At 39.6% G+C, this 18,282-nt stretch overlaps 1 protein-coding gene across 2 annotated transcripts in view; it reads right to left on the reverse strand.

Moving 5' to 3' along the window:
- Positions 1-18,282, reverse strand: part of LOC148428312 (plexin-A1-like) — a 246,596-nt gene that overhangs the window by 181,487 nt on the left and 46,827 nt on the right. For both annotated transcript variants that reach the window (XM_088439610.1, XM_088439605.1), the window contains exon 3: positions 3,101-3,283. In XM_088439610.1, the coding sequence (XP_088295736.1) occupies positions 3,101-3,283 (183 nt within the window). The remainder of the gene's footprint in view (positions 1-3,100; positions 3,284-18,282) is intronic.

The following is an 18,282-nucleotide window of genomic DNA, read 5'->3' on the forward strand; positions in this document are numbered from 1 at the left end:
GTATCCAATGAGATTGCTTGTACGCTATCCGTTGATGCATCCGAAAAGGGCAAACGAGAATGCGTCAACACGGACTCGGGCTGGAGAATTACTTTTAATATTATTATTATTATTTTATTGTATCATTTGACAGAAATACCTTGTTAGTTTTTGTACTTTAATAATATAAGCCTACCTCCCGCCCACGTCGATGTGACGCACTCTCGTTAGCTCGTTCCGGGTAAACACAACAAGCGATCTCGTTGGATACCAAGCTGTCAATCAAAGTGCTTTTACAAGCTCTGATTGGCTGGTTTTGTGGCACAAACGTAACGCGTGAGCAGAACCGAGCGAGCGCAGAGGACGACTCGAGCGAGCGAGGGAGGGAGCAGTATCGCGAACGAGAGCGAGATGTTGAGCGCGAGAATGCCGTTGCGAGCGAGCAAAAAGGAATTTTGAGCGAGAAATTTCTTTTCAAGAACTTTTTTCCCGCGCTCAAAATGTTTTCGCTCGCTCAGTTTTATTTTCAACGCTCAAAATTTTTTTTCCCGCGCGCGCGTAATTGTGGCACAAATATAACGCCATACAAATCATCCGTCTGCCCGCAGACGACGCCCACGTAAACGCAAAGGCGCGCGCGTAGTATATACACAAAGACACATCGGCGCATAACGAGGGGTCAAGCGCAAGGACTAGCGGGCAAGGTTTCAGTCGACTTTGCAAAAACAAGAGACGGGAAACGCTGTAAGGAGGCGTTTGTGCACGTGTGTGTGTGTGGAAGCGATTTAGTGTGTGGCGGTGTTATTTTTCGCAAAGCTCCCACAACAAATGAGAAACACACACACACTGCTTGCTCTATTTCAATATATAAACTAAACTAAAATGTGTATTCATACCAAAATATGCGATTCCAGATAGTAAATGGAAGGGAACTGATAGACTGAACCTCTATAACATAGGTGTGGAACTCCAGTCCTCGAGGGCCGGCATCCTGCATGTTTTCCGGTTTTCTTTCCCCAACACACCTGATTCAAATGATTAGCTCATTAGCAAGCTCCGCGGGAGCTTCGAAATGATCCCAATCATTTGAATCAGGTGTTTTGGAGGGAAAAGGTTCGAAAACATGTAGGATACCGGCCCTCCAGGACTGGAGTTTGACACCTATGCTTTAGATCATGGGTGTGGAACTCCAGTCCTGGAGGGCCGGCATCCTGCATGTTTTCCGGTTTTCTTTCCCCAACACACCCGATTCAAATAATTAGCTCATTAGCAAGCTCCGCGGGAGCTTCAAAATGATCCCAATCATTTGAATCAGGTGTTTTTGAGGGAAAAGGTTTGAAAACATGTAGGATACCGGCCCTCCAGGACTGGAGTTCCACACCTGTGCTCTATAAAATGAAATCTAAACTACAGAACAAAATATGGCTGGAGGCCGTCTTCCATATTGTTATGATATCGTTTTAATTGTAAAACACGGGCACCCAAAGCACACGCTCATCTGTTTATGCACGACTACCATTTTTTTTTTTTTCGCAGCCAAGGGAGAAATTGTCATGAAAACACATTTTATCAGATAGCAGCAACAGCAGGTTGCAAGAACAAAACTTGTCTAATCTCTCCAATTATTTCAAGTCTGAGGCGACCGTTTGATTCAACGTATCTTCCAAAGTATTTCGTAACTAAAAATAGGCGACGCCTGCCAGGAAATGTGATATTGCGGCGGCGGCGGCTCGGCTGGATGTGAGATGAAAAAACAGCTGATTGGCACTCGCAACGTGACATCTACTCGACAGAGCTATTTGAGCAACACACACACACCAAGTTGGAGGCGCCACGCTGTGTGTATGCCGATTATAATGGAAAGTCATTGCTGGCCTTTTTTTTTTTTTTTTTCCAGGCACATATCACACACGCGCGCAAACACATTAAATAGGTCTACTTACCTGCGGTGCGCAAAAAACTCTCAATGATCATCTTGCAACACTACCAAACACAACTTACATTCCCACACATTCAAGTGACACGAATGTCACAACATAAATTCGCAAAAAACATTTGTTCTACCCGCTGATATTGTTAAATCATCATTTTAATAGTATCATTAGTATCATAGAATTAGTATCATTAGTATCAATAATATCAAATCATTTTACCCGTAGTGACAATATGGTGAGTTTCCAATGTGTTCATCTATGTAGAAAAGTATTAATTAGTAGGAGGATTACGATTTTTAAAAGACATTATTTTGAAATTTAATACATGATAAAAACAGCTATTGATAGCCAGAAAATTCCGAAACGTGCATGCTACACTGGTGGGCTACTGGACACAAAATGGCGGATGAGACTCAGGCATTGTAAAGTCAAAACAGCGTAGCTCGAGTACCGCGTAACCCAAGTACAAACTGTACATCATTTTAAGGGTAATTAAATATAGAATTTGACCACAGTAAGTATTCCCAACTATGGACCTATGTCAGATGGAAATTCCTGAACCTGGAAAAAAAACGTATTCATTACATTTTTTACGACAATATTACATTTCACGATCGATCCCTTGCTACGAAACTCCCAATAGCCAGACGTAATTCAAAGGCACATTTTTTTTTTTTTTTTCCTCTAATTCACAGGTAATTCGAAGGCACACAGTAGTGCACAAACAGGAAGTTCCCGCTCGATAAATCGGAAAAACTGTCCGGCCCTCTTTCAATCTTCTATGATCGAATCGTTATTGTTATGAGCTTAGCTATAATTACGAGAGGTTTTAACCTTATTCATTTACGTCCTTTAGATCATGGCTTCCATAAGAAAAAAACGGAAATGACCGCGAGGGGGAAATGCGTCCGATTGAGGGTAGCGGGATAGAAAATAAAAAACTTTCAGGTGACGCCCGTCATCGGAAAGAATCAAATATATGAGAGGGAATCCATTCTTGTTCAGTATCATTCCGGTAATTTACCATTTCGAAAGAAATTGCTTGTGGCTCGTCGCACAAGAATCACCAGACATCAGCGGCGCCATATTTTTTTCAATCATTTTTGGAGAACAAGGGAGATGTTTTGTGCCGCTTCCATTTCTTCAACACGCATTGATAATTCAAATGCACCGTGTCCTTCGCTTACCTTTTTCATACGCCCGCCACGCGTGCCCATGAACGCCACGGTGTTTCCGCGGTAGTCGTAGGCCGCCACTGAGGTCATGCCGTCGTCCTTATCCGCGTAGAGCGGCACCCCCTCGATGGTGGTGGTGCCCCCTAGAGGCTGATTGAAGTCATGGCCGCAGAAATTATCGTCGATCTGCAGCGGCTAGGTGGGAAAGACAGAAAGACAGAGCGCCGTGAACGACTCCATTAACGCTTTTAACTCGCCCGTCTCGTTAAAATGACATTAATTGTTAAAGATGCAGGAGCCTTTCAGTCTCGCCGGCACTTAGTAGACATTTTATGGAAGTGGAGCAACGCATAACAGATTTAGTGAGGAACAAATTAATTGCCGCCATTGGTAAATTATTTTTTTTCAAAGTCTTGGGATACATATTCGGAAAATGCTAATTGTGATTATCGTAGGTGTACAAAGACAGCTTTCGTTTTGAGCGTTTTAGCAATACGGTAACGTACGAATATCAAAACAACAAACGACCCATTAACAAGAAATGACTTTATGTTGTATTGATTTTTTTGCATCCTGCTTTGGCAACGTAGTCTTTAATGAGAAAGCAGGAATTCCGACAACGCCTGGAACAAAAAGGCCGCCGCAAACACAAAATCGAGACATGAGAAAATGACAGGAAGTAAATTGTAGGTCAAATTAGCATATTATAATCACTGCGTGACATGTATATGTGCATTGACAGGGAGGTGAAATGGTATGTCACAGTTGATTTACTTGAAAGAGCATTTGCTTGTGTGTGTGTGTGTGTGTGTGTGTGTGTGTGTGTCCACCTAGGCTTGTGCAAAATAGGCATTTCATTTAAAGCAGGTGATAGCTTGATGTCGGCTTGACTCCCACAAAAAGAACTGACTATCAACCGAGTTAGTGTTTTAATATGGACGGAAGACTCAAAAGTAACAGCGATACATTGTACCGTATATTCCGCACTATAAGGCGCACCGGATTACAAGGCGCACCCTCAATTAATGACATATTTTAAAACTGTTTCCATGTATAAGGCGCACTGCATTATAAGGCGCACCCTCAATTAATGACATTTTCAAACTTTTTCCATGTATAAGGCGCACTGCATTATAAGGCGCAACAGTAGAAGCCGTCATACTTTAGTAGTAGTTTACAAACCAGCTTTCTGACGACTCCATTCACTCCCAAAATGAATAAACAATTGTCTTATGTTTAAATTTATTAGTATTTCCGTGACAGTTTATATTTACCTTATGGCGGGCAACCCAAACCTATGTTAAATAGCTAATCGTTTAAAACCCCAGGTAAAAACATTGTACATAAATACTAAAAAATTGGCACCACAATAGTATAGTAAGTGGTACATCTATATAATATACATGTATACAATCAAAAAACATAAATAAAAAACTATAGAATGGATTTATTTCCCTTTGAGTGGCGCTTGTTATCCCCATAATAAGTGTAGCCTAAGCTTCATGCTAGCCTCATATTTTTTTTATTATGTCCAGCTTGGTTTCCATATAAATCATCTTACTTCTCTCTTTGACATCACTAGCAATCTTGGGACCCATGGCTAACCCTTTCAACTTTGAATTAAATTGCAGTAAAATGCACTATAAATACGCTTTTGTCACCACTCGCGTAAGAACAAAGCTTTACCATTCTGCCATTTTGAAATGAGTGAGGCCGACCAATAGCAGACCAACATCTCCGTGACGAGACGCAGACCAATAGCAGACCGACATTGTACTGTGATTTGCATGGAAGCAGTTTGACGGCGACAGTAAATAAGTGCAATTACGTAAAAACGCCTGCAGATGGAGAAAAAAACAACACAAATACAGCCAACGCCCTAGGGTCATGACAGTTGTTTTTGTCGCAACCCAAGAAAATCTCATAGAGTACGGAATAACTCAAGCAAGGGACGCTGTAACACGGTGGTCCAACTGTATATGTATAAAAGATTAATGCATGTGTAAATCTTGATCTCATGGCTAGATGGAAAAAAAAAAATCTTGGTATTGTTCAATGGCCTGTACAAAATGTAGAGGCAGTTCTTACTTGGCCCGCGGGCCATAGTTTGGGGACCGCTGATATAGTAGAATCAACAGCTTTTTTTAAAGTCAATAAAACTCCCAAATACAGAGTCTGCAGCTCCAAACACAAGCGAGGAGAATAAACCATCACGCATGTACTGTACGTACAGCGCATAAAATGAGTCACTTTTATCGCCACTTCCTTACGCAAGGCACCAGACGTGCAAACTAATGCGAATTCCCCGCGTCGGCGGCGCTCCCTCGCACAAGCGCTCACACATTGGCAGGAGTGCGATCGCCATCTTCCCGGCACTTTGGCCTACATGCTGAGGATGCTAATGGTTTGTTATGTTTAGACGGACTTGCATCATTACCATAGAGTCAACAGCTCAGACTGAGGCACAGCGGAGCATTCAGGCATCGTGTCTGCAGACAAATGTGGCCTCACACGGACCTGACATCTGCTCACAGTTGCGGGCCGTGTAGACATGCGATTCCATCATTAGCCCTGTCGCTAAGTCACGCGGGGGCACGCCGCATCGCTTTCGGCCGCCGGAGACCGTTTCGTCCCTTCGTGTCTCGTTCTACGTGATGTATGTAGGTGCGGTTGGGGAGGTTTATTCAGAGCAAAATAATTGACGAAAACCTATTGTTATATTTTGTCTATAATGAATTTGATGACGAAATTATTCATCATTTTGACTAATTTCTTCAAAAAAAAAATTCTACTTGCTGTCGACTAAAATTGATAGCCTCTGTATTCAAGGCTCGGTTAGCGACCAATCACGGCTCACTTGTTGGTTTTGTGATGCTAATAAACTTATTAATATATTTTGTCTATCATGAATTTGATGACAAAATTATTAATTATATTGAATAATTTCTTGAAAAAAAAATTCTACTTGCTGTCCACTGAAATTGGTATCCTTTGTATTCAAGGCTCGATGAGCGACCAATCACGGTTCACTTGTTAGTTTTGTGATGCTCATAAACTGAACTGTGTGTGATTGTTCGAAAAAAATAATGAACAAAAAACTATTCTTATATTTTGTCTATAATGAATTTGATGACTAAATTATTCATCATTTTGACTAATTTTTTCTTCAAAAAAAAAATTCTACTTGCTGTCGACTGAAATTGATAGCCTCTGTAGTCAAGGTTAGCGACCAATCATGGGTCACCTGTTGGTTTTGTGATGCTCATAAGCTGAATTGTGATTGGTGTGATTGGCAAGTGAAAAAGTGTATTTTAAAAAGTATTAATTATACATATTTAAAGTATAACAATAGTTAGAAAATAAACTAATTTAATCCCAAAAACCTCATTTAAAATTTATGTTCAATCCCTTGTACGCATTTATACTTTCTTCCAAATATTTTCAAGCGTGGCCAAATAAATGTCTAAAAATTTCTATTACTAAAATCGTTATTTATAGATTTTTTTTTTCAGCTAAAAATAACTCAATAAGTGGACCATCCCTTTAATTGTCACAATTAAGAAGTTAGTACCTATTGTAAACAACAAGCCATGTGCCTTTTATTTTGCAAAATTCCCATTTCGCGCCAATTTTCAAAACTTTGACTTTGAAAATGATACATCGAATCCATTATATTTATTGCTCAGTCCTGTTTCAAACGTAAAACGGCATTTCGAACTATTCTCAACAAGGAAGCTGTGAAAAAGATTTGAAGATTTGAAGGGCGAAAAGGACGCTAATCTTTCAAAAAGCATCTGTGTGGAAAACCAAATGAAACGGAAGGCTTGATGTGTGTTCATTTTGCACAACTTGAACCAAAACAATATCTCTTCATATTGCTCCCTTGCTTTTCTTTTACTATTTTTTAACTGTCATTCATTCACTTAACGCTTGGCCAGGATGATGTTAAGTTCAAGCTAAAAAAAAAACAAAAAAAGGCCCACTGTTTTAGTTCCGCCGATAAGCTTGGAAATTGCAAATAAACAGGAAGATGTTTTTGTTGAGAAGAAAGCAAGCATTTGCATTCAAGTGCTTGTCACAATATTATTCGGGTCACAAAACAAACTCAATCACAAGAACAAGTCACACACACATACACAACAACGCTAAGCTAACACCGGCTAACAACAGCATACCTTCCAGCAGCTAGCTAGAATCATTATTTTCTTTTATGCGAGTGAGTCAAATTTTCCATACATTTCCTTAGCCATTTATCCCTTAGCAGGAATGCTGGAGCCTATCACAGCAGTAGGCGGGGTACACCCTGAACTGGTTGCCAGCCAATCGCAGGGCACACAGAGATGAACGACCAGTCGCACTCACAAACACAACTAAGGGAAATTTGGAATGCCCAATATGCAGTAGCTACACCATGCATGTTTTGAGGAATGTGGGAGGAAACTGGAGTACCTGAAGAAAACCCACACGGGCACGGGGAGAACATGCAAACCCCACACAGGAAGGCCAGAGCCCGAATAAAACCCATAACCATGTGAGGTACACATGCTAATCATTCTCGCACCATGCCACCCGAGTCAAAATATTATATGTCATTCATTCATCCATTCATCCATTCATTCATTCATTCATTCATTCATTCATTCATTCATTCATTTTTGGATGAATGATTATAGAATTTGAAATTGGGATCTACAGCTGTTTCAGGAACCTACAAGTTCAAAACGTAAACAAATGAGATCTTTATATTCAGATTTTGATTCAAAATGACATATACCTCAGAAAGTGATGCAATAAATGCAATAAATATTATATTAATAAATTCCTCAGGTAAAATATGAGCTACAAATGAAACAATGAAAAAATCTTGTCTATTGAGCATGACATGTTAAAAACCAGGCTGATCAAGAAGGTTCCTCGACGCAAATATTGTATTGTCACCCTTTTAACAAAATAGCCAAAAAGAAATTTTACAGACAATAATATACCGTATAACCTTGCTGCCAATTTCTCCTGAATGGAGCCCCCTTTCAAAAGAATACAAATGAAACGTTTGTTTGAAATCCCTGAAATGATTTCACCACACATTTTTGGAGACATCAGCAGAAAGCTTTGGAATGGTTTTCAGAAGTGTGAAGCCTTCAGCCGACTTTTTCAATGCTTTTTCCGCAGAGTGCAAAAGCACAAAAACAAAGATCCATTTGCCAAAAGTCCTCCTGTAATCTGGCAGGCAGGACAATGTTGAGATCAAGCCTCGGGTGGGGGTGTTGGGGGTGGGGGGGGTCGCACCATCTGCTGCGGGACCCCTTTTTCTTTTTCTCACCGATTAACGTACTGTAGGACTCTGGCAGCATTGTCCGAGTGATTGTCATGGTCCAGAATGAATTTGGCACGGTCAAACGCCTCCCTGATGTTGGGAGATGAGATGACGGATAAGAATCGCTCTGCGCTTCCTCGCAGTCGAGTGAACTGTGAGGACCAGACATGAAAACAAACTTTACCCAGCCGGCTTCATACTTCAACATCTATGTAATGTTCTACTGGCTTCACGTGTGAATACTGCGGGCCACTGTCAGAATTTCAAGGCGATCGACCAGGCTTGGTCTTGACGCTGGAGTGGAAACCAAGAAAACAAGAATAATGCTTACGTACATCCGCTTGCTTGAGTTGTGTACTCTCTGCGCAATCTATGACATAACGAATGTTCCACATAGGTAGCACCTAACCCTAACCTTAACCCTAGGTAGGTAGGTAGGTGGGTGGGTGGGTAGGTAGGTAGGTCGGTGGGTGGGTGGGAACGTATGTAGGTAGGTAGGTAGGTGGGTGGATAGGGATAGATAGATAGATAGATAGATATATAGATAGATAGATAGATAGATAGATAGATAGATAGATAGATAGATAGATAGATAGATAGATAGATAGATAGATAGATAGATAGATAGATAGATAGATATAGATAGATATAGATAGATATAGATAGATATAGATAGATAGATAGATAGATAGATAGATAGATAGATAGATAGATAGATAGATAGATAGATAGATAGATAGATAGATAGACAGACAGACAGACAGACAGACAGACAGACAGAGAGATAGACAGACACATAGATAGACCGAAGAATGCTGTTCAAGTTTTTCATTTTGGTAGGTGGGTGGGTAGTTTGGTTTGTAGGTAGGTAGGTAGGTGGGTGGGTAGGTAGGTAGGTAGGTAGGTAGGTAGGTAGGTAGGTAGGTAGGTAGGTAGGTAGGTAGGTGGGTGGGTGGGTGGGTGGGTAGGTAGGTAGGTAGGTAGGTAGGTAGGCAGGCAGGTAGGTAGGTAGGAAGGTAGGTAGGTAGGTAGGAAGGTAGGTAGGTAGGTAGGTAGGTAGGTAGGTCCGAAGGAAGGTAGGTAGGAAGGTAGGTAGGAACCTTTGAGTAGGTAGGTAGGAAAGTAGGAAGGTAGGTAGGTAAGTAGGTAGGTAGGAAGGTAGGTAGGTAGGTAGGAAGGTAGGTAGGTAGGTAGGAAGGTAGGTAGGTAGGTAGGTCCAAAGGAAGGAAGGAAGGAAGGTAGGTAGGTAGGTAGATAGATAGATAGATAGATAGATAGATAGATAGATAGATAGATAGATAGATAGATAGATAGATAGATAGATAGATAGATAGATAGATAGATAGATAGATAGATAGATAGATAGATAGATAGATAGATAGATAGATAGATAGATAGATAGATAGAGCGCCCGACGAATGCTGTTCAAGTTTTTCATTTAGGTAGGTGGGTAGGTAGGTAGGTGGGTGGGTGGGTTAGGTAGGTAGATAGGCAGATAGACAGACAGACAGACAGACAGACAGACAGACAGGCCGACCGCCGAATGCTGTTCAAGTTTTTCATTCACGTGAACATAATTGAGCGCCAGCTTTTGCCAGAGCAGAAGGAGCTTTCCCGTTGAAATGATAGTTGTCTGCCAATATTATGTCACGTGTCCCCACGGGCTGACGGCGCTATTATTATTCCTAGCTCCCGCCATACAGCATCGTTACGAGCGCCGGCGCATTCTTGTTCCATTTGTAGGCGGCGATACAAGGACAGAGTCCCCTGTGTTGTCCTTGTCCAAGACCTCTGGCGCACGTAGTCACAGCGTAGCCCCTGGCATCGCTCGCACACACAAGCACGCGTGCACACAGGCGAACGCACACTGCGACCCTTTGCCAAAGTCTTGAATGATGAATGTTTGTTAAGATCTAGACTGAGAGAGAGCGAGGACGGGAAACAAGGAGGGGCAACACGGAATAAGACGAAGGGTCAACAGTGCGCTTGTCGTGGCTAATTAGATTCAGTGTAGAAAGTGAGTTTCGATTTACTTCCGAGAGTTGCCTGCAGCGCTGACCTTGATGTAGTTTGCGGGCAAAGCACATCACATTTATTAAGGACATTATTGGTCATCATTAATTTTACACGACCGAGTGTAAGGTGTCAGAAAACACACGTTATGATGAAAAGCAACGGTAATATCCAGAAAATTATCTTAAATCAAATGCACCTGAGATGATTTCATTCAAGACTTTGATCAAGTATCCAGAGAAAACTTTTGGAGAAATGGGACGATTAGGGCTGTCACTATTGAATATTTTGAAAACTGATTATTCTATCGCTCTTTACCATTAATTAATCGAACAATCTGAGAAAAATTAATATTTTGCATGTTACAAAAACATTTTTTTCACATTTAGCGTTTATTCACCAAATACTGTAAATAATACTTTGTATTCAGTGAATCAAAAAACTGACAACTAAGCAAGATTAAACAAAAGGGAATGACTCATCTTTTTTAAAACTTATTGTTCAGTTATTTTAAAATTAAATATCTTATTTTAAATAAACACGAGATAAATAAACTGTACAAAAATGACCACAGAAATCAGAATACTGTGCTGCAAAAGGCGTGCCGGCGTGTCAAGCATAAACCAAACCAGACTTTTGCTGCAGGCTTGTTTTCGCTATATTGAATTTCAATGCTAGGCAAATTTCGGATTTTGCAACTGGGATTTTTCCTTGTAGGAGGGAGTAAATAAAAGGGAGATTATTTTTCACACCTGGAGGTATTTTTTTGCACATGCAGGTTTTGTTGCAGAAGAGTTTTACTGCACCCCCCCCCCAAAAAAAGAGGATTACCGTATTTTCCGCACTATAAGGCGCACCAGATTATAAAGCGCGCTCTCAATTAATAACATTTTAAAACCTTTCCATATATAAGGCGCACTGGATTATAAGGCGCACCCTCAATTAATGCCATATTTTAAAACTTTTTCAATCACAATATAGTAATACTCAAAGTAATAACAGTAATAACTCAAATAATAACTCTAAACTCTGTAAACATATAAAAGAAAGAGGTAAAGCTTACTTTATCACTTCATTCCCCATCTACCAATCCCAATATTGATCCATATATAAGGCGCACCTGATTATAAGGCTCACCATCAGCTTTTTTTAAAAAAAAATAAGGCTTTTAGGTGCGCCTTATAGTGCGGAAAATACGGTAATTACAGTGCATTGCTTTGGTGTGCGTTCTGTCTTCTTTTTTATTCTAAAATTGCCATAAAATGCATTAGTCTTATGTTAAAGAGGGAACTGCACTGAAACTGAATAGCTTATGCAAAAGTACTTGTCCAGTTGAATAATGCATTTAATTATGTGTTTGCATGTCTGTTCTAATATAGACTCCAAAAGAGGATGGACTGCCAAACTTCAACTGCATGAGTACACACACACACACACACACACACACAATGTTCTGGCTTGTGTCCAGCTCCACTATTTGTTGTGACCTGGCATTGAAGGCGGAAGAACTAAACTGGATAGACCTTGGATCTCCCCAGTGAGACAATATCTGCTCTTTAATTGGTTGCTAATGAGGGCAGTGTGTGTGCGGGAGAGTGTGCGTGTGCATTTGCGTGTATGTGTGGGTGTAAATGCAGTCTATGTTTGCACATGTGACAGGGCAGGGGGTGCAGAGAGGATGTTAAACATCTGTCCAACAGATGGGGTGCACTTGAGGCTTAAACACACACACACACTCTCTCACACACACACACGGAGGGGTTTCTAGCTCTCTAACCTCAACCAAAATCCGATTCAAACCTATACGTACTCTAAAAGCAAGCTTGACCCTCAAAAAAAGGTCGGAACTCCCCACAAGTCCAGAAGGTCTCCACAAAGACGGTGAAACCCAGGATTGGGTGATCAAAAACAGGACGCACACACATATACACACCTTTGGACACTTTTTAACATTTGTGTGTGTTTGTCTATCAGTGTAATAGCACAAGGTTGTCTAGTGTCTCGTTAAGATACACTAGACATGCACTTGTTTATTATACAATAATAAATATATAAATATGTTCATAGATGTCGTACATTGTATATCAAATTTACAAGTCACAAACAAGATCTTATTCAAGTATATTGTATTTGTCTGTATTCGGTACACGCAGCATCCACTTCAAGTTGTGGGCCTGTAAGGAGACTCCTCCCACCTGTGGTCCCTTCTGAAGGTTTCTGATTTTCCCCAAATTGGGGTTTTTGAGTTTTTCCTTGCTCTTCTGGGAGCTTCGACAGGGGATGCTGTTGGGTACCTTACACATGCAGCATCCACTTCAAGCTGTGGGCCTGGAAGGGGGCTCCTCCCACCTGTGGTCCCTTTTGAAGGTTTCTGATTTTCTCCAAAATGGGGTTTTTGAGTTTTTCCTTGCTCTTCTGGGAGCTTTGACAGGGAATGCTGTTGTGTACCTTACACATGCAGCATCCACTTCAAGTTGTGGGCCTGTAAGGAGACTCCTCCCACCTGTGGTCCCTTCTGAAGGTTTCTGATTTTCCCCAAATTGGGGTTTTTGAGTTTTTCCTTGCTCTTCTGGGAGCTTCGACAGGGGATGCTGTTGGGTACCTTACACATGCAGCATCCACTTCAAGCTGTGGGCCTGGAAGGAGACTCCTCCCACTTGTGGTCCCTTCTGAAGGTTTCTGATTTTCCCAAATTTGAGTTTTGAGTTTTTCGTTCCTCTTCTGGAAGCAGGGGATGCTTTTGTGTACCTATAACGAAATGATGTCTCCGTACCACTTCTTTTTTGCAAAAGAAGTTTCGATGAGACCTCGTTTCACCTGTGAAGCCTTTTGAGATTTCGGTGAGTCAGGGCTATAAAATTTGATTTGAATTAGAAGTTAGATGAATTTTTTAAAACGTATTTTTAATAATAGACTTTTAAAACATCTTTTCAGTTCTAAAAATTGATACCTTGAAGCGAGATAAACATTCGCTTTACTGGTGGATTGTCTAGCAAAAAAAAAAAGCCGCATTGGAATTTTAGCCGCAGGGCTCAAATCATGAAGTAAAAGTGGCGGCTTATCGTCTGAAAACTACGGTAATTATGATTTCCTTTCCCCCCTTTCCAGATGTTCATCAACATGTAAGAATGCAGATGATGTGCATTCATTCAAATGAGCCCAAGACTGAAAAGAAGGAGCCACTTTGACATTTCACTAAGTCGTTTTGGTTGATTCGGGTGAAATATGAAGAGTTTAGTTGGAAAGGGGAGGAGGGAGTTGGCAGTAAAGAGATTTGTGGAAATGCTGGGAAAATAACACAAAAGCTGCAGGCAAAAATGTAAAAGAGATTCTCAGCATTTTTATTTTATTTAGGTGCTTTCATTTCATCCATGGTTTCATCGTTATTACCCAAGTGTTTACGTATTGAACTTGTTTCATAACTTTTCTTCTCAATCCCTAGCTTGTGTTTCAGTTCCTCGTCCATCTTGCCTCGTGGCACAGCTGCCATCTTTGGCGTAAAAACAGTTTTAAATTAATTATACCACAGGTGTCAAACTTGAGGCCCGGGGGCCAGATCTGGCCCGCCACATCATTTTACGTGGCCCGCGAGATACTGATTTGACTTTCTGGCTAAAAAACCTGATGGAAAGAAAAATAAATAAATAAATGCACAAATAAATAAGATAAAAAAATAAAGAAATAAATATAAAATAAAAATAAATACATAAATAAATATAAAATATTAAATAAAAATTAAAAAATAAAATAAAAATAACAATAAATATAAAATAATAAATAAAAATTAAAAAATAAAATAATGACAATAAAAATCAAACAATAAATAAATGCTTAAATAAATAAGATAAAAAAATAAAGAAATAAATATAAAATAAAAATAAATACATAAATATAAAATATTAAATAAAAAATAAATAAATAAAAATAACAATGAATATAAAATAATAAATAAAAATTAAAAAAATAAAATAAAAAACAATAAAAATTAAACAATAAATAAATGCTTAAATAAATAAGATAAAAAGAAATAGAATAAATGACAATAAATAAAAATAGATAAATAAAAATAAAGAAATAGATATAAAATAAAAATAAATACATAAGTAAATATAAAATAATAAATAAACACATAAATAAATAAATTACTTAATTAATTAAAAAATAAAAATAACTTGCCAAAAAGCCAAAATAAATTTGAGCCAGCCCCGCTCTCATGCAACGATCAGAAACAGAATCGGCAGTTCATAACCTGTTGCGTTATGTCGTCACTTGATCCAAATTGCTCTTTCTATGCAGCGTAACGCAAACCAGATGATGCTCTTAAAGTCGCGCTGGCCATCCCAGCGCAGCAGAGCCTAATCTGTGCAATCGCAACTAAAGCCATTCCTGACAGCCGTAATCCAATTACTACGGGAGCTCGCCCAAAAGTGTGAGCCGCAATCTGCCGTGGCGTTTGAGTTTCCGCAGCAAATTTTTACATGAAGGTGCAGCTTTGCAGCTAGGCGCATGTGCAACTAAAAGCCCATAACAACAAGTCATTTTGAAGTGTGTTTACTTTACATTTCGGGGTCACAATTAACTGAACGTAAAACTATCGCTGGATTTACGCACATTACCAGATAAAAAAGATTGGAAAAAAAAGGTCACAATTCATCTTTTTGTTTACTGAGAGAAATATTTGGAATTCGTGGTAAGTTTCCAAAAAGAAAAGAGTTTAGTCTCTGAGGCTCTAAGCTCTGAAATACTGAAAATCCACAACAAGCTGACGCTTTTGGAAGCCATTCGTGGCCATTAATCCGTCCTGTCATGTGCTCCAGTTAACAATGAAAAACACTGTGCGATAAAATTGCTTCACAGGCTATTCATAAATCCTCCTATTGAGAAATACCTACAAATTAGGACGATTTCACAGGAAACATGCAAATCCATCTTGAGGCTGGAAATATCACAAGGCGAACGTGCGTACGTCGCGGGCGAAACGCCTCGAGGTGTCTTAACAGTTTCCTGTGTCACGGTGTGGTAGAAACAATAGCTCATTACAAAGTATTTCCCCAAAGGACCGTTTTGACAACAAAAAGCAATTGAAGCCCGTTCTGATCGAGATCAAACAAAAAGCTGGAACGGGATTGCGTCGGAGCCGTGTAAGGTCATTGAAATCTTATCTGGCATCTTCATTCAAATGTGTAGTGTCATGAGGATTAAATTTTAAAACAATGTATAGTGATTTTTCCGAAGATTTTGTTCTTTTTTTGTACCCGTGGACTTGTAAAGCCATTTTTGAGACTCTTTGGAGAATAAAGGGCCTCCTGAAAATCAGGAAAAGCTTTCCGTGGTTAAGTACATGCAGATAAATCAGTGTTGGGAGTAATGCGTTACAAAAGTAACGCGACATTACACACAAAAAACGAGTAATATTTTACTTGGTACAAATGACAGCAACGTGTTTTACAATAGATTATAATAAATAGCCCCCCAAAAACGCTACTAAACGCTTTAAATGTATAATATTAATTGAAGCAGTTGATAACTTGAATGCATTTCATTTGATTGCCTTTTGATGGCGCTGATGGTTTTTTTGGTATGGAGAGAACTTTGTTCAGAGTGTTTTATTTGTGCTTTATTTTTATTTCCAGCGATCTACAAATCCAAGGACGCAATAATATTTATTTTGGGACCATTTTGAGCTTGTAAGTTTACTTAAGTTTAGTTTAGGGTCATTCCACTGGATGTTTAGTGACCTTAATGAGCTACATTTAGAATGGGAAATCAATATTTCCAGGTATGTTGGTGAGAGTAAAAGTAATGCAATAGTAGTAAAATGCCTTACATTTCAAATGATGCAATATTTTAATGTAACTAATTACTTTACAATGACAGTAATGAGTAATAATGCATTAAAGTTTTAAAGTAATTTGCCCAACACTGGAAATTATTATTATTAACATTATTGTGTCATTACGTATAAGGACAACATTAATTAAACTATATCTTTGTGTTGGCACGTGCAGGATTTTTTTCAGGCTTATGCTACGCCCTTGTTGGGGCATGGCTGAAACGTAGTTTTTTTTTTTTTCACGTCTCTTCTTAGTTGTGGCGCACTCCGACGGGCCTTGGATGGTTCAAGTATATTAAGTCAAAATTTCGTTCCCATGTACTTGTGCAGGTATAGTGATAACAAAGCTCTATAACAAAAGTTTCACCTGCGATTAAATTATTTACTGCAAACATGAATTGCTCAGTTGTGTGCTCCCAAAAACACATTTTTGTCATTTGGATTGGACATTTGCTACAATAAAACATTATAACTAATAAATGCAATGTTGCTGTTTACTTGACCAACCCGGTGCAAAATCTCTCCTCCTCAACTATGAATTTGAAATTAAGCTAGGCAATGCAAGTGGAAGGATCCTACTTTGCGGAATTCACATATCGCGGGAATTTTCCTGTCCCGATTAACTGCGAAAAATGAAGGAACACTGTATTCAACTTTTTACTACTTGGATTGTAATTGTGATGTCCATATCTCCTCATAACAAATTTCGTGGGTAATATCAAATGCAAAATTAGCCTGCATGATGTAAACTAAGCCACTGGAGCCATGATATCGCCCACCCAGGAGTCCCAACGTATGATGCAATGTGGGTGATCCATCCTGTGCGGCACAAGGCAACTCTGAGACGGAAGATAAAAATAAAAAGTAGATGGAATGAACGAAGCAATAAACAGATGGAAACAAACTCTGACGTGCACTCTTGCGCACATAAACGCTTTGTCGGCTGCCAGGAAGTCGGTATACACAAAAACAGAAAAAATATCGACTTATAATCCTGGCCAACAGTGCTAAACAGTGATAAATATTAATAACAACAGAAGAGAAATAAAATAATCCAGCGCAAATAAGGAAAGGGGCAGTAACGGTTTTCTCGCTTGTCCCTTTGACGTCCACGTGGGCTTTTTTCAAGACACGCAGAAGAGAGATAAAGAGAAGCGCGAGCAAATAGACGGCGGATAGTATCGGCGTTTGTGAATCCGTCTCATTTGACATTCCGAGCGGGTAACGGCGCAGCCGCGTCCGCCCGTTTAAAGAGCTGTAGAGCTGGATGGCGGCCCACAGCCGGCGAAGGTCACCCGCCACTTTAACTCCCAGCAGAGCAACACTGGCCTCTTTGCAATAACCAGGCAACACGAGGAGGCAAAAGGGACGCGCTTGCCATTTGAGTCGCGCGGACTTCGCGCAACCGCTAAAGTCAAACGCTCCCTATCGTCAAACAATCCGCAATTCGGCTTTTATGATGTGGATTTTACGCTGTGAATTCAGGTCAATGTTCGTCTTTCTTGAGACTTACCAAGATGCTCTCAATAGTAACCCCATTGTAACTGATAATTAAACATCACCCAAATATTACGTTGCCTAAAGTAATCAATTACTTTGATACTTAATCCCCTCAGAATCAGAATCAGAATCACAATCGCCTTTATTGTCATTTTATAGCATACAACGAAATTTGGGTGCTACTCCTAAGTGCATTTCGTTAAAAAACAGAATAAATAGAGTAAAATAACGGTTTTATAAATACAATGTTTAAAACACACACAACAACAGCGTAAAATTTTGTCTTTTGGGTTGAATGAGTTACAAAAGATGGACCTAAATCACAAGTGGTAACAGTAAATAATTTGAGAGGTCACAAAAAATGGAATGGGCATAATTAATTAGAAGGAGATCCCTTGTGCGTAATCAAAGTGTTACGACTCACTCGAGGACACGTCGGAGGAAATAATCCTCGGCAATTTAGGGCAAAACACATCACAGTGTTTCCATGCATCACTTTTCCAAAACATTTTCAGTGAACAGTCGGCGAGGAGT

This window comes from Hippichthys cyanospilos, chromosome 2, assembly GCF_059441005.1.
Source record: "Hippichthys cyanospilos isolate Australia breed blue-spotted pipefish chromosome 2, RoL_Hcya_1.0, whole genome shotgun sequence".
Taxonomy (NCBI): Eukaryota; Metazoa; Chordata; class Actinopteri; order Syngnathiformes; family Syngnathidae; genus Hippichthys; species Hippichthys cyanospilos.